The sequence below is a fragment of the Bos taurus genome, chromosome 8 (genome assembly GCF_002263795.3).
Source record: "Bos taurus isolate L1 Dominette 01449 registration number 42190680 breed Hereford chromosome 8, ARS-UCD2.0, whole genome shotgun sequence".
Classification (NCBI taxonomy): domain Eukaryota; kingdom Metazoa; phylum Chordata; class Mammalia; order Artiodactyla; family Bovidae; genus Bos; species Bos taurus.
The window spans coordinates 37,769,687-37,792,863 of record NC_037335.1 but is presented as its reverse complement, the minus strand read 5'-3'; the positions used below and the strand labels follow the sequence as shown (position 1 = coordinate 37,792,863).

Below are 23,177 nucleotides of genomic sequence, written 5' to 3'. Positions count from 1 at the left end.
TCATCACTAACGATAATACCTTCCTTGCTGTGCAGAAACAGTTCTCACCTTGCCAGTATGTAGAGCATTGGGTGATCAAGGCCCCTAAATTCTAAACCCTAAAATATTGCATAGCATATTGTACTTTCAGTATTGGTCATTGAGAAAACACCAAATGATAAAAAAAATATTAAGAAATCAGGAACACTTTTATATGAATTCATTAAATATAAAAAGGGTCTGCAGTGTTTCAGGATTATGGATTGATTATGGATTGATACAGAGAGACCTCAAACACACTCCCACTGTAAATTCCCACTGATGCTTTTGGACATCATCATGGATTCTAGCCTTTTACAGATCCAGCAGGTACCAGTTGACTGTAATTTTCTTCTTGGTGCTTCTGTCACACTGTGACCATGCAGAGTCAAAACCAAGCACTCTGATGCAGAAGCAAGGCTCTTAGCTGCTGTGCTCTATTCCCTAAGAAGATAGGCTAAATAAAGATACGAGTAAAATGTTTTGAGAGTCCTTGGAAGGAAGTCACTAATTCTATCTGGGGCAGTCAGGTGGCATTCACAGAGGAGGTAACACTTGTGCTGGTTCTAAAAGAGAAAAGTTTGAGTTTGCTAAGTTGATGTGTCAACTGCATTGGAGCTGGCATTGGAAGGCCAGAGTGAAAGGAAACCAGACTCTCACTTGTGACTAGTTCTCAATCATCTGGTTGTCTCTTGATTCAACCCATGATATGAATCCATCACCTTTTGGTCTTTTCTTTTCCCTCCTTAAGTATGGCTTGACTCTGTCCCTCTCATGCTTTTAAGAAAGAGAAACAGAATTTATTGTAGTTAATGCTCATCTTGGAGAAGGAAATGGCAACCCACTATAGTATTCTTGGCTGGAGAATCCCACGGACAGAGGAACCTGTTGGGCTGTTGTCCATGGGGTCGCAAAGAGTTGGACATGACTGAGCAACTAACACTAACACTCATCTAACTAATGATCTGAATGTTTACATTTCCATAAACCCTCTTCGTCACCCTGATCTGCATGTCTTTGTGGTTAACTGACAGTGTTTGGTGATTGTTGTTTTTTCTGTAACAGTTGAGGTATTGCTAACCCCCTTTCTGTTCAGTTAGTAAGTTTGTCATGACCAAATAACAAACTCTTCTTAGACTTGTGCATAATAATCTGATATTTGTATATGGTTTTTCAATGTAAGTTGTTTTTGAACATCCTTCTGAATTTGTACTGTTATTGAATAGTAGAAAGCATTCTGACCAAAGCAAAAGTCTGATGTAAAAAATTCTTAGCACGGGTTTAAAAAAACAAACAAATAGTATAGTGATTTAGGGGTGAGTGTGTTCAATCTTTCTAAATCAGACATTCATTTCAAGAAGAAATCCCTCACCCTTTATCAGTAGTAGTGTTTTGTTGAGCTCTCCATCCATGTATCCTGGATGACAGAAAGTTAAGGCCAGATTGCCTGGGAGAAGAAATACTTAACACAGACATTTTAGAATATTTACAGTTGGAACCAATTTTTCCCTTGTTCACTTTATTAGGTAAAACCAGTGAATATAGTGTTTTTCTTAATTTTATCAAGAAAATTAAACATATCCCACTTCAAACTTCTGTATTTTATTAATAACCCTCATTTTAATTTCCTGCTGCTATTTCTGTAGACATTTCCTGGGGAAGGGCAAGGTCAGTGATCATGAGCTCTTCTCCTTCGGGCTTCCAGTCAGTAGAAGTGCTTCAGAGTCTCTGGAGCACAGTCTCATGCCCTGGGTTTCCATTGTCTTTCCATCATACCTGGTGTAGTTAGGGAGACCTAGGGAGTCTGTTCGGAGAAGGAAATGGCAACCCACTCCAGTGTTCCTGCCTGGAGAATCCCAGGGATGGGGGAGCCTGGTGGGCTGCCGTCTATGGGGTCACACAGAGTTGGACATGACTGAAGCGACTTAGCAGCAGCAGCAGCAGGGAGTCTGTTGGAGGGACATCATACCTTCTGCTGGGCCTGGTTGTGGGACATAGAGGAAAATTCCACTAACACTCGCCCCACAAGCTCCCCATAGTGACTTCATGGTCCCAGGCAGAGGCTCTTCTGCCTCCATGGAGCCATCTTTACCTTACCCTTCTATCCCTCCATTTTCCAGTCCCTTTTCAGAGTCTAGTCACTTGGTAAGGGTCTTTGTGCCAGTCCCCGCTCAGGCACCAGCTGCAGAGACTCCAGACCCATTTCTGATGCTAATTCAAGTGTTTCAGGGGGAGTTTTGAATTTGCGGGAAGAGATAACAGATGCCTCCATTGCATATTCTAATTTTAATTCAGTCAAGGGTACAGAAACTAATCAGAAGGGGGAGACCATGCAGGCAGAGAAAGGCCAAGTGCCTCGATGTGGCACCTCTCCGGCACACCGTTAGTGGGCTGCCCCGTTGTGGCAACATCTGCATGTGACTGGCTGCTGCTGTATCGAAGCAGAACTGTGGTTTGCTACCACATAGTTGCTCTATGTAAGGGGTTTACATTTCCATTCTGGAAGGATTTACTCCTAACAGTCTGGGCCTTTCCATTTAAGGAAAAATGTGCACGCACCTGGCTCTTGAATCAGACTCATGATCAACAAAGCCACACTGTCATCTGGGGATAGAAAGTAGAGTCAATTCCCAGTGACTCAGAACAATATCTCTGCCTTTAAGTATAGCATTTCTCCAGACTCTGATGTCTTGTCCTTTATCCTTTAATCTGGTTGGGTTAAAAAACAAACAAACATTATTTCAAATTTCCTGGAAGCATCCAAAGGCATTTGAAAAATGTTAGGACATAGGTTATATGGGATGCCTTATTTATTTTACAAATAGACAGTGCTTGCTCCTAAGGGCCTGAAGAGCCCCTGAAATAACTCTGAAGCAATGTTGCTGCTGAGGCCTTAAATGTATTGATGTGAGTGTTAGCAGTCACCCTCTGTGGAGCCCTGATTTCCAGGAGATTTCTTGTTCAACAGCCTTGGCTATCTTCTTCTCTCTCAAAAATGTGGAAAGGAGAATTTTGCCTGAACTTTTTATTTAGCTTTGTAAAACTGCAAAATAATCCTGACTTAGAAAAATTCAGGAAAAATCTGCATCTTGGTTACAGGAGTTTGGTGTTTATCACTAAAGCAGATTCATCAGAACCCCCATGAAGTACTTGTCATGTTGTATTTCCTACTTGGCCGTCTTATCCCCACCCCGTCCCCTGAAGTGCATCATGGGACCAGGGACCAGTCAGCCAATCTACTGCAGGAGGGGCAGGTGCAGGAAGGGCTGTTAACATGGGACCTTTGATACTTGACAACTTCACGGACCACACATACTGAGGGAAATCAAGTCTTGCATTCTAAGAACCACTTATCTGGTTACATTTTTTAAAAGCATAGGTAAGATGTGTTTCTATATGAAACACTTGCTCAGCTTTTCACAGAATTATTTCTCAGGAAATTTTAAGCTTTTCAGCAATTTAATACTCCTTTTTTAAAAAGATTAGGGCGTGCATTATTGTCTGATAGCTTGTTAAGAAAATTAAGTAGTGACACTAATCCCATATTTTAACATTGGTATTACAGTCAAGCACTGTGGATACAGTAGAGAAATATAAATGGAATGTGTCAGCAGACACACAACAGCAAAGAGAATTTGACATTCCAACATCTTGTAAAGCATAAGAGGCAGGATTTTCAATTCCTTCATGTAGAAAACAGTAATTAGTTGCCATAGTCATAATGAAATCCATAGATACTGACACAGGGTAATGAAACTATAGTTTAATGAGACTATTAACTGCAAGCAGTGGAAAAGGCACTTAAATAAGTTCCATCATTTTTTATCTAAAGGGCTACTCTCTAGGTCTGTGTTCTTTGTCCACATTCACCGAACATGATGTGTAAAGCTGTAAAGCTCTAAATTAACTAGAGAGGCCTCTTGAGGTCTCTTAGCAGGAAGCCAGTCAGCCTGGGGCTACCCCATCTCTCTGTCCCACCCTTCCACAGAGTGTTGGTAGCCATCTTGGGATCTGAGCCGTTTTTCACATGCAAATCAATACTTCTTCCCTTTCTAGGTAAAAGAGACGGTTTCTTGACCATTCCTTATCTGAAGCTGACTGTTTTCACCATGAGATTGCGTGCATCTCTCTGTCGTCTTCTCCCACACTGGGTGTAGTGGATCTGTGAAATTATAGAGTAGTATATGAAGGAACATAAGAGATTTCTTTTTCTACAATTTTTTTTCAATAGAATATTCTTTCAGTTTTTCTTTCAGCCATTCCTGGGCTGACCTGGCACTCAGAAGCTTTTTCTTGGGGCAGGAGGGAGGGAGAAAGGAAACCTAATTTCTTTGTGGGCATCGAATGTCCTTGTGAGTTGTTTTTCATTGTGCTTATCTCTCCTTGAGTGTTATGTAGGCCTTTTCGTCAGGTCTGTCCTCATTTTCTCATATATTTATCAAGAATTGGAAGAAAATTAAAAATTTGCAAACCCTTACATTAAACAACTTTTAAGTGTATCTTAAAATTTGTTGTCTTGTATCTTTATCATTTATTTGGAGAAAAGAAGAGCATCCTTAATAGATGCTAAGAAGCAGCTTTGGCTGAGGCTGCAGGAACCACAGAGGTTAGCATTAGATGTTGTTGGAGGGAACACAAGGGCTATAGGCAGGGGGCTGGGAAGGGAGGGTTGCTGCCCTGGAGCCTCTCAGTCCTTCCCCTCACCTTCCTGCCTCCACTGGAGCCCACACAGCATTCTTTCAAGCACAGTGCTGGGCACAGAGAGACATTTAATTAACCCTTGATAGACTGACAGATGGATATTAGCTTGCTTAATTAATAGTGGATGTTAAAGGCTTTGTGGATTTGTCTCCTTTGATTATAACATCCTTGAGCCCACATGGCAGAATCTGCACTGCTCCTGCTGTGGTTGTGATGAGCGGTAGGAAGTTTTTGGCTGACTTCTCCACTGCTCCTCTGGCTCCTCCTGTGATTTTCAAGGAAGCTTAGGAAGCTTGCACATGTTCATTCTCAACTTCTCTCTACCTCTCTCTCTCTCTCCCTCCCTTTCTGTCTGATGCTCATGGAAGTAGTGTGCCTGTATAGAGTCAGAATTGACTATGCCACCCTGATTTTCTCTTGTGTTCAAGATGACTGCCATTTTTCCTTGAGAGCAGCATATCAAGGTAGATGAGGTAAATAAAATCAATAGTAGCTGATATTGGTATAATGCCTTTTATAGTTTATTGAACGCTGTCACTGGTAGTGCACTGTCTCTTTTGGTCCACACAGTAACCCTCTGTTGCGGGTTTTTCTAATTGTATCCATTCTACAGGTGATGAAATGGAACTTCACAGAGGTTCAACAGTCATTAAAGTTCCAGAACGTCCCTGTCTCCAAAGTCAAAGCACATGGTGCATCATTGAGATGGTGCTAATTTGGCTACACATTTCCAGTTTGAGATCGTGGCTTGAATTAGCTTACATGGCTTCATTATTTACCTAGGCTTCCTTCTTGGTGGCATAGAACAATTATTAAGCCCTTTAATTAATCTGTTTTGCTTTAGGTCACCTTGTTAAGAAAATCTTTCATCTCTTTTAGCTATTTTTAACCCAGTTACACACTGTAATTGAGATCCAAAAATCCTTATGGTAGGAGAACTGTGTAGGAATGCCCCATGTCCCTTGCTTCTCTCTGTTGAAAACACCCCATCTGAGGTCATTTTTAAAAATTACAGTACCTTATAAATGAATGAATACTTTCATTTCTCCTAAATTATAATTCATTCAACATTGTTTATATATTTTAGGTTCTTTGCATTTTCACATGAAATTTAAACACACACATAGCCTGCTTTGAATGATTGAGAGTTTGTTGAATCTATAGTCCCCTCCCCAACCTCCCAGTTTTACAGTTAGACCCAAGAAGCCTGAAGAGCATCTGAAATCTAAAAGCCCAAGGCAGAGCTTCTGGCGCCAGGCATCCAGGGACTCACATACTCTCTAGCAGCTAATGAGATTGGAAATGAGTTAGCAAGAACTCACATCAGATTCCATCTCAGCGGTAAATGCTCCACCTCCAGCTCCATCAGTCCAACTGATGGGAAACTTTCCTTTCTGCTCTTTATAAAATATGTTACTGAAACTATTCAGAATGGAAAGCAGGTGTTGCCTGCCTCTTGAGAGTTTCCTACATTAACACAGTGAAGCCTCTGAAGATGTTTCTCCCATCCCAGTCCCCTTCACTTAGCTCCTGAACAAGACTACCACCTCTGAGGTGAGCTAATGACTCAAATGGAAAATAATTCATGTTTTTTTTTCCCCCTCTGTTTCTTCCACAGCCTGTTAGTTGTACTTCTACAGACGATAAACTGAATAAGGCCTTAAATCTGCTGGGAAACTGCTTACCACCATTTCCCACTGTATTATATGTTTGTACTTAAAAACCCATGAGGAATCAAGTACACGTGAACAAACAGACATATCGAAAATTAAATACTTGTGACATTTTTATGAGCCTGCATGTGCATTTGTGTTATAAGAGCAATTATTTCTTCATGAAGCTCCAGGGATTTAGGTTTTTCTGGGTTAAATATTTTTACCTAGCTCTTGTAATTTTACAGAAACTTTTCATTATTACAAGGCACATTTAGATTAGTGATTTTTGCTTTGTAAGTTTGGTGAAAGAATGATAGTTTGTATTAATTTATTACTTTGATAACTGTAGGACTTTTTATAAAATGGATACCTTGAAAAAATATAATAACGTCTCACATGTTATTAATTCATAGAAATTAGGGAGTAATAATAAAGTTGAGAAGGTAAAAGGGTTATTGGATATACATGGAAATGTGCATTTTGGCCTGTTCATGGAATAAGTTGCTAAGCTTTTTCCTTCAGCTCTCCAGTCTTACTGATTGAATGATGGATGTACCTATGAGAGGTACCTAATTTTTTTGGATTTGCACCCTTTATTAACATCATTATACAGATGGAGGACAAACTCAGGGCTTTTCCTAAGATGACATCCCTGCCCGTGACTCATCTCATTACATGGATAGTGGGTGACCCTCCTTCAAGGTATGAATACACATCCGCCTTCCTAGATCCGATAAGAGAAGACTCTTCTTGCCAAGGAGAAATCTTCCTTCCTCTGCCACACAGGACTCCTTGCCAAGCGATCACTGCAAAGGTCATATTTGAACTAACTCCTCTCTGTTCTCTGTCAGAAACTCACTGGGGAGAAATGATATTGACTATTGGAGAATACAGTATGTATTCCAATGTCAGTACTTAAGTTAGATTCCTGTTCCAGTTTAGGTCACCCCAAAATTACTCATTTTAGGGTCCATAACTTCAATCTTCACAGAGACGTCTTCATGGAGTTTCATTTTACTGCTGTATCCACTTATTGACAGTTGTATTTATACAAGCAGCATATATAAACAACATTCTTGTTTTATAAGGCTGTTGTTAAAAGGTTGAGTGCTGAGCCTTTAAATAGATAAAATCCTTTGAACAGGTTAGTATCAAGAGAAATTTGTCTGTGAGAGCATGAGGGGAAAAATTGAAAATTTCTTTCTAAATTCTAGCTCCAATTTAACGATGCTATCAGTTTTGAGCATAGGCAGAGGTGGATTAGCAGTTTCTGAGACTCTGTCCACAATGGAAATCACATTACCTTTGGGAGAGAGATCTCAAAATATAACTTATGCCCATTGCATCTTTGAAATTAATAGTTGTTATTAGACATGCCACTAGGTCTTAGTATTTAATACATTGTTAAAGAAGTATATATATTATATCACAAATTTGTTTTTTCAGTATCATTTCAGTGTAATTTGGCGGGGGTGGGGAGTGGCTAATCTTGTGTTTTATTTTATGCATTTAAAAATATTATTCTGAGTAGGGATCCATAGGTTCACAAGTTACTGAGGGGGTCCATGGCAGCAAACACTCCATTCTCAGTGGCCTTCTGGGCACATGTATATATAGGGCCTCCTGGCCCCCTTAGGCCTGGTTCAGATGATCAGAAGGCTGTGGTGATAATTATTAAAGAAATACCATTGACTCTTTTTTTTTTTTCGTGTCCGACTCTTTATTTTATTTTTTTTAACTTTACATAACTGTATTAGTTTTGCCAAATATCAAAATGAATCCGCCACAGGTATACATGTGTTCCCCATCCTGAACCTCTTGTATTCTTTTGGCCAAAGCAGGTTAAGTCAGAAGACTAGCTCAGATCTGAGGGTTGGGGAAGTAGACTCCAGCCTTTGGTGGGAGGAGCTGCAAAGTCACATTTCAGAGGATGTGTGCAAACAGGAAGGAGTAAAGGTTTGTGAGCATTTTTGCAATTTGTTGCAGTGTATATATGTGAGTGCATATGCAATTATATGTTCTGCATTTTTCATCTCCAGATAGGCTCCAAATCAGTTATTTATTTGACTCTGTGATTTTACTGGGGAGATTAAACAAAGTGTCTCAAATGGTATGTAGAACAGAAGAGGCAGTCAATAAATAAGTTAGAAAAGAACAGAGGAAATGTAACTTCTTTAGGCAATTGCTGGAATTCCTTTCCTGTCACTTCCTGCTTGGTTTTATTTCTCCTCTGATGGCTTTCCACATGTGTTCCCCTGGTTGATGAGACCAACACATGCACTCGTGATGGGGGAGCACCTGGTTCTGGGCCCCACTTCAGCCTCTCACCAGCTTTGAGATCTTGGAAAAGTCACTCGACCTGTACCTCAGTGACTTCATCTATTTAATGAGAATTAACAACTACAGAGTTATTGCGAGAGTTTAATTAACTCTTGAGTATGGACATGTGTTGGTAACATATCTGTGTTTTTTGTCCTAGTGACTCTTTGATGCTTCTGTAGAATGTCTATAACAATTTCTTAGTTAACATTTTCTTCTCACATCCCTAGAATTTTGAACTGTTTCTATCTTTTTAAAAAGAGAGGTTGAGGGTTTTTTTTTCCCCCCAATTAAAGCACTGTTCATTTCTGCATAGTGTATGTTAAAGAAAATTTGACTTTAACAATCTTAGCCTGTGCAGTAGTCTTCAAACACCATAATCTGATGGAGCCCCTTGCATAATGTCCGTCTTCATCGATGAGAAATGACATTCTTAACATCAATAGATTCTTAGGCTTTTCTGACAGGAAGTAATTTTGAGTATGTATAATCAGTTATAGGATATGCTTGTCAATAAATTCTTCCTGCAAAAATAAATCAAGTCATATCAAAATAGCATTATGAAAAAAAATCTGTTTTCTTTAATACTTCCCATGAAATGGTCAGTCATGCTTGAGACTTATAAAATTTTTTATTTAGATGAAGGCAGTTTATTTAATTTGTGTGCTGGCCAGCTTTCCAGCTAGCCAATTTGCATAAATTTCATGTCCTAGCAGGAAAAAAAAAATAGTTGTCTAGAATCAACCTTTTCTCTGTCAAGTCTCTATCATTTTTCTTTACCCTTCATTGGCTTCTTCCACTTCCCAGACCCTGTGAATTTCACCATAAACCTTTATTACCACTCCTACCCACACACATGCCTAGCTACCCTAACAAAGAGGAACTTCTTCCTAAAAATCCCCTTTGTTTCTTTTTGCTCTTTTCTGGACAGTGAGTAATTAGAATCAATCTTCTCCCATTTAAAAAATATGTCTGTACCTGTCCTTGTAGATCATTTATTTAGTTTTTTTTTTTTTCCTGTCTATTTATTTTTCCATTCATTCATTCATTGTTTATCTGGCAGCAACAGTGTTGCATGCCATGGATAAAAAGACAAATTGGTCCTGGCACTGACCCATGGATTTTTCCCTGTTACAGGAGGGATAGTCAGTGAAAGTGACATTTGACCAGAGCCTTAAGAGAGTTGTAAACAAAGGCTTTGAGAGTCTTGAGGGTGGAGGGAGGAGACCACATTATTTATGCCTTCCTTCCTAAGGACCACAGCCATGTGCCCCCTTTTGACAAGAATTAGAGGCATACGAGGCTGAGGTGAAGAGCAGAGCAATGATGATTTAGAGCTGGATTGAACCTTGTCATGAGAAACCGGGGTTCTGCACTGTCGTGCATGCCGGTTACTGGGGTACTGTAGAGAAGAGTGGTTTATTTACCTGGGGCTAGGGTCTCATATATAGTCTCTTCTTATAATGAAGCCACTTAACAGCTGCTGAGAACTAATTGCTTGTGAGTCTAGACATTTTATGTACTTCATATTATTTTGTAGCAGACCTTTAATGTAAGTATTACTGTTCCTTCTGCAGATGAGCAAACTGAGGCTGATAAAGGTTGTGTAACATCCCTATGATCACATAGTATGAAGCTGACCTTATAATTCAAATCTAAAACATTCTTTCCTTACAGGGTGAGTTCCAATTTTAATAAAATATGCATGCACAAAGAACCAATATGAGAGTAAAATACACTACATGCCATTCTGACTATGAGTGTTTTTAAGGCCGTTTGACAAAGAGGGACGGCGTTTGAAAAAATACATTGCCAACATAAAGCCCCCTTTGGCCTTAATCCAGGTCACTCAGAGCCACTGTGTTGTGAACTTTGCCTCCTAGAGGCAGTTATACCAGTACAATTTTAGGAAGCATTCATAGGCTTAATTTCAGAGTTCCAGAATTCTACAAACTGTGGCTTCACTCAAATTTATTATTACATCTAAGTTGCTCTCTTGCTTTGAAAGGTTAGATATATTTAAAATGGTTGGACAGAGGAATGAAGTAGGAAACTAGGGAGTTATTTTGGCATATGTAAGGTACTGTGGCCCAGCTGTTAAAGATTTCTACTTCAAACACAGTGTGTTTAAATCACTACAGGCTCCTTCCTCTTGGGCTTTGGCAAAACGTTTACACACCTAACTACACCTAAAGTCAGAGAAAAATTTTCCAGCCAACCTAGCAATCAGTAGGGAATGATTTCAAGGAAGAAAAATATCCTTTTATTTGGTTAGGCATGTGAGAAACTAGATGGCAGAGCTCACTCTGCAAAGAGGGGGCCTTTAGGAACACGTCTGGGAGAGTCAGCCTTCAGTCCCAACCATGGACATCTTTGTCTGTAGTTCTGTGCTCCAGGCCCTCATTTCCCACCTGGAGATGCCCCTTCTCCCCTTGGAGTCACACGGACCTGGGTCATGTTTCTTCGGTACTAAAACCTCTCAGTGGCTCCCTTAGGCCCACAGGGTAATATCTGGACTCCTTAGAATGGTGTGAGAGCTGCCCTACTTCCCCCTGTCCCCCATAGCCTGACCTTTCAGCTGCAGGCCATTTCCAAACTTCTTTCTCCTGCTTCCCCTCCCATACAAGGCAGGATCTCTTGCAGTTCCCAGAACAGAGTGGGCCATTTCCTGCTTCTAGGCTTTTGCTAATGCCCTTACTGGTTCCCTAATTCTGCCTGTGAGTATGAAGACATGCTAGAATATCATCAGTCTTGAGTCATGCCACCTGTAAGGTGACTTCACAGCACAACCTGTGTAGGCCTGTTCCGGGGAGTGGGAATCAAGTCTTAGTGGTTTTGGTTGGAGTCCAGAGCACCAGGGGAGGTGCTTGGTGTCCATTGCAGCATGACTGTTGAAGGAACCAGTGAGTCAGTGACTCTCTGGGCATTTCTTCTCTGGTTTCCAGAAGGAAAAGTTTAAGCATACCACTTTATCTGTTTCCTACAAGGTGTTTTAGCTTTTTTTGAAATTCAAGGAAAAAAGAAGTAAAGCCTCTAATTAAACCAAGATTCTGAATTGATACATTATTTCCCAATGATGTTAAAAATATCCCTGCCAGAAGACACTGGGTTAATGAATCCTGGCTTTCTGTAGGTTATGGATGACATGTCAGACTACTGTTGGTATCTTGGGGATTATGAGACTGTGTCTTCTAGAGCCCATTTAGCAACGGTGCTGGGCCTTCCCAAGTGCTTGATTCAGGAACCCCCTAGTGAGTCAGAGCTTGTGGCATCAAGAGTCAAGTTGATGAATGAGACTTGGAGATAGGGAGTAAAAGGGACTGAGCAGACCTCCTTGTAAGATGGTGACTCCCCTCTGCACCTGGCAGGAATGAGGTTTGTGTAAGTTTATAACAGGGGAGCAACAGCCTTATTCTGAAAAATAAATTGCAAACAAATAGAAAGCCCCAAATACAGCAAGCTAAAATGTCTGGAGTACTTACCATGAGCCTCGCATTCTGCCAAGCACTTTCCCGAAACATTTATCCTGAAGTCTTCCACTTCATAGCATGGTATATACTCTGAGACCCAGTCCCTGGTTTTCCTTGGTTATATGTATGTGCACGTATACCTGTATGTATGGAAGTGTGTGTGTGTGTGTGTGGATATGTGTACGTGTGTGTATATATATTTATACACATCCATACATTTCTTTGCTCTGACTTCGGAAAGGGTCCAGAAGCAAAGATGCCTTTGTAGTAATCACACCTAAGCACCTGGATCTTATCCTCTAATATCACTGCCCGCAAAAATGAACCACGTTCCTCTGGGAAATGCTAATTCCAGGGCTGAGGCAAAATGATCTTGAGACTCTTATGATGCCAGAAAGGAAGGAACTGCTAAAAAATAAAAGGACGTCTTAAGGGACATAGGAAACAGATTGAAGAGGCTTCTACTGGCCAAATCTGGGATAATCTGAGCACCGAAATAATTGATTATAGTATGAATTATAAACAGTTGTGAAGGAGGAGTTAATAATCCCATACTGATGACGGATGGATGTGGGGAGAGTAGGAGGTTTTTGCTTAATAACTGCCAGGTGCCAACCAGTAAATGTGGAGGGAGTACTGGAGCAGGAAAAGTCAGCATATCATCCCCATCATAGTAAAACTGGAGTAAGCAGGATTCATCAATGGATGCTAAATCTAAGCAGAAGTGTGGAGGAGCAGGATATCTGTGTGCTGTTTAAGGCTCTCCCACAGATTGTTTATTAGGTAGAAGGGAAAAGTAGTGATTACAAAGTGGAAAAATTGGACTGCTCTTTGACCGGGATCAAAGTTAATATCACCGTTGAAAGGCAGATAAACATCTGCCTCCAGATGTGGTTTCTTGAGAAGATGACAGCGTTGTCTGTGTGGTATTCTGGCCAGGAATGTATATCAGACTCTAATCATGAGGAAACGTCAGCCAGATGCTCCGTTGGAAAAACAGGGGCAGGGAGAGCTGGATCCTTCAAAAGTATCATGATCATAAAAGACAAAGAAAGGCTGTGGAAATGTTCCAGGTTACAGGGGGTCAAAAGGACTTGGCAGCTAAATGCAGTACCTGACTCGAGACTGGATCCTGTACATAAAGAATGGGGGCACATAAAGATCATTATTCACCCAGTTGACAAAATTGGAATATTCGTCATCAATTAAACGGTGGTATCCATGTTAAATTTATTAAAGTTAGTAACTGTGCTGTGGTTATGTAAAGGAAAATCCTTGTATAAAATACACACTGATGTATTTAGGTATAAAAGCCCATGATTTATGGTTTGGGCATAAATGCATACACACATACAATTTTATATATATATACACACACACACACACACACACACACACTTTAATATACATATATAGAAGGAAATGGCAACCCATTCCAGTATTCTTGCCTGGAAAACTCCTTGAACAGAGGATCCTGTTGCGCTGCAGTCCATGGGGTCACAGAGTCGGACACAACTTACAAACTAAAACAACAACATACACACTTTAATATGTATAAAAATATATGTATATATATACACATGTAAAATAATGTGCAAAAACGTGGGAAATGGTAAAATGTTAAAAATAACAGTAAATAACCATAGATGAATCTTGAGTAAAGGGTCAAAGAGTATGTTTATGTTTTTGTTTTCATATTCTTACAACTTTTAAGTTTGAAATTATCCCCCAATAAAAGGTCTAGAAGTTAAAAGTATATATCATGATCATACTAATGATTATCTTCTAAATAAATATTTCTTCTATTTTCTGTCCTCTCTTCTGTTTCTTTTCTCTCCTCTTTCTCTGCTCCATCCTTAGAAATCCAAGGCTGGTGAGAAGGGCATCTCTGTGGGGCAGACGGTCATCACGAAGCATCGGAACACCCGGTACTACAGCTGCAGGGTTATTGCCGTGACGGCGCAGACCTTCTATGAGGTCGTGTTTGATGACGGCTCCTTCAGCAGGGACACCTTCCCTGAGGATATTGTGGTGAGTAAGGCTCTGGGTGCCTGCTCCCCAGCTTGTTTTCTGTGTAACTAAACTAGCTGAACCTCTCAGGAATCTTTATCTTGGTTCTTGGTGTAGCTCATTTCATTTAATATTCAGTTCAGGTGTTCTCTTTCCCCATCACAATCCTTAGAAGTGTTGTTTTCTAGGCGGTTCCTTAGCCAGCATTATTCTAAATAGTAGGTGAATTTAGACTCATCTTCCCGGATTCTTTTAACTGAATGAGAAATGTATGTGGCCAGAAACAAAATGTGAATTCACCTGTTCTTATCTATTATAGAGTTTGTATATTTGAATTCCTTTATTACTTTTTTTTCTTTATGCTTGGCTGGAGAATATGGCTTTTATTAATCTGACCTGACAGTGACATCTGTAATCTGACAGAAACATCTGTGTATGTTTCATATGGGAATAACAAAAATCACACAAGCAAAAGGCTTTTATTGAGTTTCTTAACTGTGGTCTGAAAGGGGACCCATGCATGCCTGCCTGTCTGTCTCCTTCCTCTGTCCCCTCAGTGAACACCTTGGGTCTTGTTCAGAGGAACTCCGAATGTGTCTTAGGGACTTGATTTTTGGCAGGATGTTTCACAAGAAAAGCAGTTTCAGCAGAAGGTTTTTTGAAACTGAGATCAGGTTTAGTCTTCCAGCCATCTTGTTATCCCTTGTTTATTTACGCAAGTATCCATTTGAGGAGCCAGGCCTCAATAATGTAGTTGTAACTTCTGCTTTGTCCTCAGTCTGCCATCCTTTGCCCTTGTGTGTATTTGGAAAGATGTTACACTTTAAGAGTAATAAGTATGCATTTTGCATAACTGATAATTAAATGCAACCTTTTGAGATTGCTCATAAACATTTCCAGAATTTTGGTCTCCTGGGGCAGAAGAAACATTGATTCAGTCAGCTCTTTGTTAAGCTTACTTCCCTATGCCTTTAAGAGGGACAAGTATGTAAACAAAAGTTACCTTATTTGAAAGATTTCAAAGCAAATAATTTAAAGAAATTAAAAATCCCAGGACTTGATCCTACACCCTAAGGGTGAATTGTGTGTTTTTTTTTTTGCAGAATTCTCCCTGGAGCTTTGCTGTACTGTTGCTCTTCATAAGCAGCAGCCGCTAGGTCACACGCTTGCCTTGCTAGCCTAGGCCCTCCCTTCAAGCGCGCAGTCCCCAGACACAGTATCTGCTGTGTACTAAGCATTGCACTGGGTGCTGGCAAAGATAGTGAAAAAGAAGGTGTGATTCCTTTTCAGTCTGGAGGGATGTGGGCTGGTAAATGTGCTTTCTGGACAGCACAATAAATGTATAGACGAGTCCGAAGCAACTTCCCACCTGCGGGGATCAGGACCCCACAGGGTCAGTAGGGCTGGCACTGATGGAGATGCAGCACGTCAGGTCTGCTTCAGGAACTTGACACACGGGAGTCATTTCATCCTCACAGTCTTGCGTGCTAGTTAGTACTGTTTTCCACATTTGGCTGCTGAAAAAAACTGAGTCACAAAGCAGTAAATAACTTTCTCACAGTGATACGCAGCTAGTGTCAGAAAGAGTGTTCAGTCCAGGAGTTTGGCTCGAGAGCCTCTGTTCTTAACCCCTGGGAAGAAAAAGGACTTTTAAAGTGGGAGAGGGTGAGAGAGGTGCTGAAAACACACAGGCAACTCAAGCCCCTCGGTGCTTGTCAGACCTGCCCAGTTACACGCTTATCTCAGAATCTGCCTCCTTTTGTGCAGGCTGACAATATTGAGCTGGTCAAAGACAGAAAACTTTGCTGGGGAGCCTGCAGGGCATAGAACAAAAGAGTTGTGAGCACTCACCCCCAAACCTGAGCAAATAGTTAGGTCTTTATCCATGATAGTATGTAGTGAATCCTAAATTTCCTTTCACGTCATGAGCCTCCACACACCCAGTCAGTCGTGAGCTTTCTTGGGAAATCTTCAGCTTGTGCGTTGGAAAAGAGTGGCTGTGATCCTGGGAGTGTTCTGAATCCACAAGTCTTTGCTTTGATACCTTTAGCCCCTACTCTCTGTGAACCCAGTCAAGTTTGGTTTGAAGTATTTGTGGGTGTTGTGAGAACAAAAATTTGTGAGGTAGTTCAGAAACACCTTGGCATTTAAATCAACAAGAATAAAAAAGCAGAAATTCTTTATAACTCAATGAGCTATTACTTGGCATACATGATAAGGGCTTGAAGTTTAGCAGGTGGGATGTGTGTGTACACGTGCGTGTCCCCAGCTCTAGCCTTGGAGGGAGTGGCAGTGCTCACAGCGGTATGAGTTAGCGTAGATTGGAGCAGGGCTGCTGTATGAATTTGCATGAATGATAATTTTTTCAGGGAAAAAGCAACTCATCTTTGAGCAGGTCTTCTCTCTTTGATCTGGCCTTTCCTCCCTTGACAACTCCCCACCACCCTTTCCCATATGGTACATTTTTGGTTATCTGTTCCAGGCCTCTTAGACCAACCAAGTAGGAACATCTTAGTGATGCTGTAGTTTCAAGTTATACACACTTTCTCATAACGTCACTGCCTGTTGGCTGCTGTGGCCTCTTCTGCTTTGTTCTCTGACTGCTGAAAGAGACATCCCCAGATGTCTTTATTTGGTTGCTCCATAGGGAAGGTTTTATTTTTCCTTATAATATGGTATTAGAGTTCTCTGGAGAAACAGACCCTTAAATAAGAGGCTTGTGTGTATTTAATATATTACAAGTAAGTATATGTAATATATATGATTTCTGATAAGGGTATTGGCTCATTTGATTATGGAAGCCAAGAAGTCCCAGGATCTGTAGTCAGCAGACTGGAGACAGGAGAGGCTCAAGACCCAGGAAGAGCATCAAGTCCAAAGTCAGGAGAAAGCTGAGTCCCAGCTCAGAGCCAGTCAGGCAGGAGGAATTCCCCCTTATTTGCAAAAGTGTCAGCCTTTTTGTTCTCTGACTGGATGGGTCCTAGGGAGGATCGTCTGCTTTGTCTGTCAATTCAGTCACTAAAGTCATCCAGTAACATCCTCAGAGACTCACCTAGAATAATGTTTGACCAAATACCAAACATGTGGGCACCCATGGGCCCTGCCAAGTTGATGCATAAAATTAAACATCACAAATACGTTGTCCTGGGGTGTTTCAGGAGGTGTCCTTGTGTTGCCGGAAGCTCTGAGTCGGAGGCAGAGTGTGACTTCCTTTTCTGTGAGGCAGCCACATGTTTGGCTGGTTTGCAGAACTCTGCAGACCAACTCCACTAGCTATGTGCTCTGTCCTGGTCATCATCCAGACTCCCAAAAGACAATGTCATGGATTTTCTGAAGCAAGCTTTTTAAATTTAAAGGATTTCTGGGGATTGTTCGGGGTCTGTGTTTCCCACTTACATTAATGAAAGCTGCCTGATTAAATGCCCTTATTGTATGTCAACTAGACTTCAGTTTGCTATGGGGAATTTGATGTTATATTTCAAAACATAATGTGTATAATGCAGTATGTTGTAAATATATTCACATATTAATTATTATTCCCATATATGATATTATGTAAATATGTTTATATCACCATTTTTCAGCCCATGTGGATCAATTCTTATGATCATCCCACTTCCACTTTTGCTATCCATCGACATCAGAGCTGTCTTCTGGGAGGTGGGAATCCTGCTTGGTACCCTAATGTGGAGATAATCAGGAGATAAGAAAAATGTGACGAGCTTTGTTTCTGTCTCAGCATCTGGCAGATCATGGCAGAGTAGTTATTTGGGTGGGAACATAGTCCATATTCCTCAGAGAAACCTCGTTTTTTATACCTGTGCCACCTGAAACTGGGGATAGAAAATGATTTTCTCTTCTGTTTGTCTGAAAGCTCTCTAATCTGCCCAATGTGCTTATCGAGCGTGAGTGCCACTGGGAAGGCCCTTTCATCAAATGCAACTCAATGTCAGTGTGACTGGCTAGTGAAGAACTAGACTGTCTAACCTGTGGGTACTTGCCAGCTAGAACTGCCATAAAGGTAAAACACAATTTCAGTTTCTTAACTATAAAAATAAAATCTAGAACAACAAGTTTAATTATCCCAAAGTGTTTATTTACATATAAATACAGGGAGGCCTGGAGTGCTGCAATTCATGGGGTCCGCAAAGAGTCAGACATGACTGAGCGTCTGAACTGAACTGAACTGATAGTCCTTTATGAAGCCTGATGCTTTAGTAAAGAAATATATTCCCTTATTTTTTGAATCACTTTATCATCCCTCCAGAAGAGAAACATTTAATGCAGGCTAGTCTATTCATGTTTGAAAATAAATTTACTGTGCATTAAAATACCTTTGTTAGTGTTATGTGACTAGAAGGGAGTGTTTGAAACTGTAGGGAGAAACATTCTTTGAACTACCTGAAAATTTCTTTCCAGACTTAGGTGCTTTATTTCTGTGTTAGCCAGAAAAATGTCCCAAATATTTTGTCTCAACAGTACACCTGCAGAATGTGTGTATCAGTCCCGTTAAACTCAGCATGCAATCTGTAGCTGTCAGGGGAAGTAATAAAAGATGTATTGCTACATGCCTCCATCTGTCAGTCTATGAAATTGCAACACACTTCCTGATGAATTTTTTTTGTCTCTTACTATTTTGATGGGAACGAAAGTTGCCCACGGAAGAGAATTCAATGAGCAAGGCGATTCCAGGGCCCCCTGTTCACCTTTGCTAAAACTTGGGATCCTCTGGCATGCCCGTGATGACACTAGAATGATGGCTGCTTCCTTTCGTCTGCACTTGGAACTCATTCCAGGGGAGGAGGATGGTGCAGTGTGATCTGGATGGTTTTAGGACCAGCACTTAACATTCACCACTTGGCTTGAGAAGAGAAACAGGACCATTTAGAAATTTGACAGCAAGAGTCCATCACTGAAATTTCCATGAGGACTTGCTACATTTTTCAGCATCCGTTGAAATGTGAAAAAAGTACAAGAACTATACTCTTCGAGATACGAGGGATGGATTGTCATGGCCTTTAGTTTCTGTGGGCTGTACAGTGGAAACCAAAATTCTTAAGCTATTTTTTCTCTCAGTTATAGACAAGTTGCTCAAACTTTCAAGCCTCAGTTTTTTTGTTTCCCCACTAAAAAGGGAATAATTTATACCTTCTGAGATTATTGAAAGGACTAAATGAGCTAAATGTCTTTTTCCTCCCCCATCTAGTTTATGCTGCCTTTTTCTGGTCTTGATGAAATTTGGTTAAAAGATGTATACTTAGAACTTTGTTCCAACTTATTAGGTTAAATGAGTGTCTGTATAGGTGCGAGTTCAGCTTATTTTTTCCACTTGTAAAGCAGTCCTGGTGTCTTTAGACTTTATAATAAAGAACCTAATTCTTGCATTTATGCATGTATTTTTCAGCATGTTCAAAGTGCTATTAATATTTATTGGCTTTTCATGACAAACCTTGCTCTAGAGTAAGTTTGTGCTCAGTTCATAGATGTAATACTTGCCAGGTTACAAAACCCTTTTGATTTGTGTGAGCTCCCCAAACTAGGGGTGACAAGAGTCAGGTCCAGAATGCAGGCTGGTCCCCTGCATACCACTGTTTGTTGCCTCCATGCTCTCTGTGACTTACCATTGCTGTCGTAGAAGACCCTGTACCTAACTGCTCAGGGTTCAGCATCCCAAGTCCCCACTTGGCAATGTAGGTGTAGGGGTAACTCTGGATGCTCAGGAGGCAAAGGAATATGTTGGGGTGGGGGAGTGAGAAGCTAAGGAAAAAGTTTTCCTGAAAACTCTGTGCTATAGGGTCCTGGGAAGTGTTTATTTCCTATTGGCACATAGATTTTAAAGTAACCTGGATTTTTAAGCTAGGTGAAAGGCATACCCCACCCCAGACCATCTGTGTTATGTGTGCTCCAGACTAATTGTCACCCACCAGTCCTAGTTCTTCTAGAATGAATGGAAATTTGCCAGAAAAGGCTCCAGGGACTTGTATTGGTTTGGATTCTATAGGTGTGGCCCATGGGGCATTTAACTGCTCGAGAGGGATACCCTTGCTTCTCTTTCCTGGCTGTAGAGTTGAGAGTCTGCCAAGTTCCTATTGATTTTTATATCCTTGCCTTTTATACATGTAAAAAAAAATCTGTTATTACCTTGACTGTAATCAACAGTTTAAAACTTACTTTTTTTAAGCCTTCAAATTCAGCTTACAAATTATCTTATTTATGCATATAATGATTTTTTTATATAAACATTTAGAACAAAGTCATTTGTTTCTTGATTAATATTTTATAATGTATAAATGAACCGATCAAATTCTTACCACTTTACATTTAAGTAATCAAATTTCCTTGTACATCTTGACTATGTTTATAGATTTAATATATAAAGTTCTCACAAATGTTATAATTTTTTAAAATCACTCAATGCCCATAATGCTGATAAATCTAACATTAATTTAGTAATTCAAATTCTATTTCAAAAAGCAAACAACATATACAGCAGTACAATATTTACAAAACATTTTACTGTGCCTTTATATAAATACAATTTACATTGGGTAATCTATTAAATATAATATGTATTTAAATACATTTTAATTGATATATAAGTAAATAGAATTCTCTACCCACCAAGAGGGAATAATATTAGTATATTGGCTAGAAGTTGACTAAGAAAAACTAAAGAACCTCAAGGCCATTCAGAGGCATAGCGTCTGGTTATATCTTTGAAGACTAAACCTGCAGTTGCTGGCTGGGGCTTCTAAGTAAGTTCAGCTTTCATCTGATTCTTCAACTCTAAATTGTGTGCTCTTCACTGAGGCTCTGATTAGTTTCATAAGTTTCATGAACTGTCTCAAGTTGGTGCAGGTGGGTACTTAGCAATCCCTAGAATTTTATTCTGTTTAATTCTTGGGTGGCTTTTTGCCTTAAAGCCAGGGCATACTAATGAAATGTTGAAGTCCTTATTTGTGCTGGACTCCCTTTGTCTTTGATAAATTGTATGCATCTCTACCCTTGATTCTGTAGCCATCATACTGACAGTGTCCATTTAGCACTGGTGAACCTCTGAAGAAAAGCATGTCATTGCCCTGATAATCCACTCAAGAGATTGACAAGGTGTCTTCAGGGCAACTAGTTAATTATATTTTTCTTCAAATACATACCTCCTTCACTTGGTGGTATTTCTCTTTTGGCAATATCTCAAGGTGACTGGTTTGAAGAACTTCTCCCCAGGAGACAATTTTTGGTGTTTCTTTCCCATCCTTGTCTTTCCAAGGGAACTTAAAGGTATATAGCATCTCATCTTCACTCTAACAAAATCACAATAACTACCTTGAACTTGAGGGCACTGTTATTAATTTCCAGGACTTTATCATCTCTTCTCAATGGGCTTCCCAGGTCGTGCTAGTGGTAAAGAACCCTCCTGCCAGTACAGGAGACATGAGAAACACAGAGTCAATCCCTGGGTCGGGAAGATCTCCTGAAGAAGGAAATGGCAACCCACTCCAGTATTCTTGCCTGGAGAATCCCATGGACAGAGGAGCCTGGCTGGCTACAGTCCATAGGGTTACAAAGAGTCGGACACAACTGAAGCAACTTAGCACATCACATCTCAATTCAGGGTTTAACCCCAAGGGTGGCATGATCCAAATCTATCCATTTTTGGGAATATCCAGTCATATCATTCTTTTTGACCTATATATTCAGTGCTATTTTAGGTACCATAGGGGATTCAGGATGTATAAGCATAGGTGAAGAAGTGATTCTGGGTATTTTGGAGGCAAAATAAAGTACCCAAGTGGGTTTGAAACACTAAAAAAAAATTGTTATCAGAAACATTCTATACCATGGGATTCTGGGAAGCTCATGGATTTTTTCAAGTTTTTAAAAAATTTTATTGAAGTATAGGTGACTTAAAATGTGGTATTGATTCCTGCTGTACAGCAAAGTGATTCAATAGATAGATAGATAGATAGATAGACACATAGATATACATTCTTTTATATACGTTTTCCATTACTGTTTATCACAGGATACAGTTCCCTGTGATATACAATAGGACCTTGTTGTTTATCCATTCTATTTATAATAGTTTGCGTCTGCTAATCCCTAACTTCCAATCCATCTGTTCCACACTTGCTTCCCTCTTAGCAACCGTAAGTCTATTCTCTATTTCTTCAAGGCCATTTCTATTGTATAAATAAGTTAATTTGTGTCATATTTTAGATTCCACATATGCTTGATATCAAATGGCATTTGTCTTTCTTTCTGACTTAACTTCACTTAGTATAATAATCTCTGGGTTCATCCATGTTGCTACAAGTGGCATTATTTCCTTCTTTTTTATGGCTGAGTAGTGTTGAATTATATGTATATTGCATCTTCTTTTTCCATTCATCTATTAATGTACATTTAGATTATGTCCATGCCTTGACTAATAATAGTGCTGCTATGAACATAGGGGTGTATGCATCTTTTTGAATTATAGTTTTGTTTTTTCAGTTTTTAGAGGAATTTCCATACTGTTTTCCATAGTGACTTCACCAGTTTACACTCCCACCAACAGCATAGGAGGGTTCCCTTTTTTCTATACTCTCTCCAACATTTGTTATTTGTAGATTTTTAAATGATGGCCCTTCTGACTGCTATGAAGTGATACCTTGTTATAGTTTAGATTTGCATTTCTCTACTTTTTAGCAAAGATGAGCATCTTTTCATGTGCCTATAGGCCACCTGATGTTGTCTTTGGAGAAATGTCTATTTAGATCTTATGCACATTTTTTGATTGAGTTGTTTCTTTTTTTGATATTAAATTGTATAAGCTCTTTGTATATTTTGGAAATTAAGCCTTGTTGGTCATATCATTTACAGATTTTTCTCCCAGTCCATAGATTGTTTTTTCATTTTTATTATAGTTTCCTTTGTCATGCAAAAGCTAATAAGTTTGATTGTGTCCCATTAGTTTATTTTTTCTTTTATTTTTGTTGCCTTGGGAGACAGGCCTAAAAAAACA

General features: G+C 39.9%; 1 protein-coding gene across 7 annotated transcripts in view; it reads left to right on the top strand.

The window, feature by feature from the left end:
- The window catches only part of KDM4C (lysine demethylase 4C), a 409,700-nt gene that overhangs the window by 349,051 nt on the left and 37,472 nt on the right, over nucleotides 1–23,177 (top strand). For 5 of the 7 annotated variants that reach the window (XM_015472464.3, XM_059889432.1, XM_024996118.2 and 2 more), the window contains one exon: nucleotides 14,024–14,194. In XM_015472464.3, the coding sequence (XP_015327950.2) occupies nucleotides 14,024–14,194 (171 nt within the window). Of the gene's footprint in view, nucleotides 1–14,023; nucleotides 14,195–18,047; nucleotides 18,195–23,177 lie in introns of all 7 variants that reach the window. The other 2 variants (XR_009495540.1, XR_009495541.1) reach the window with 1 other exon arrangement.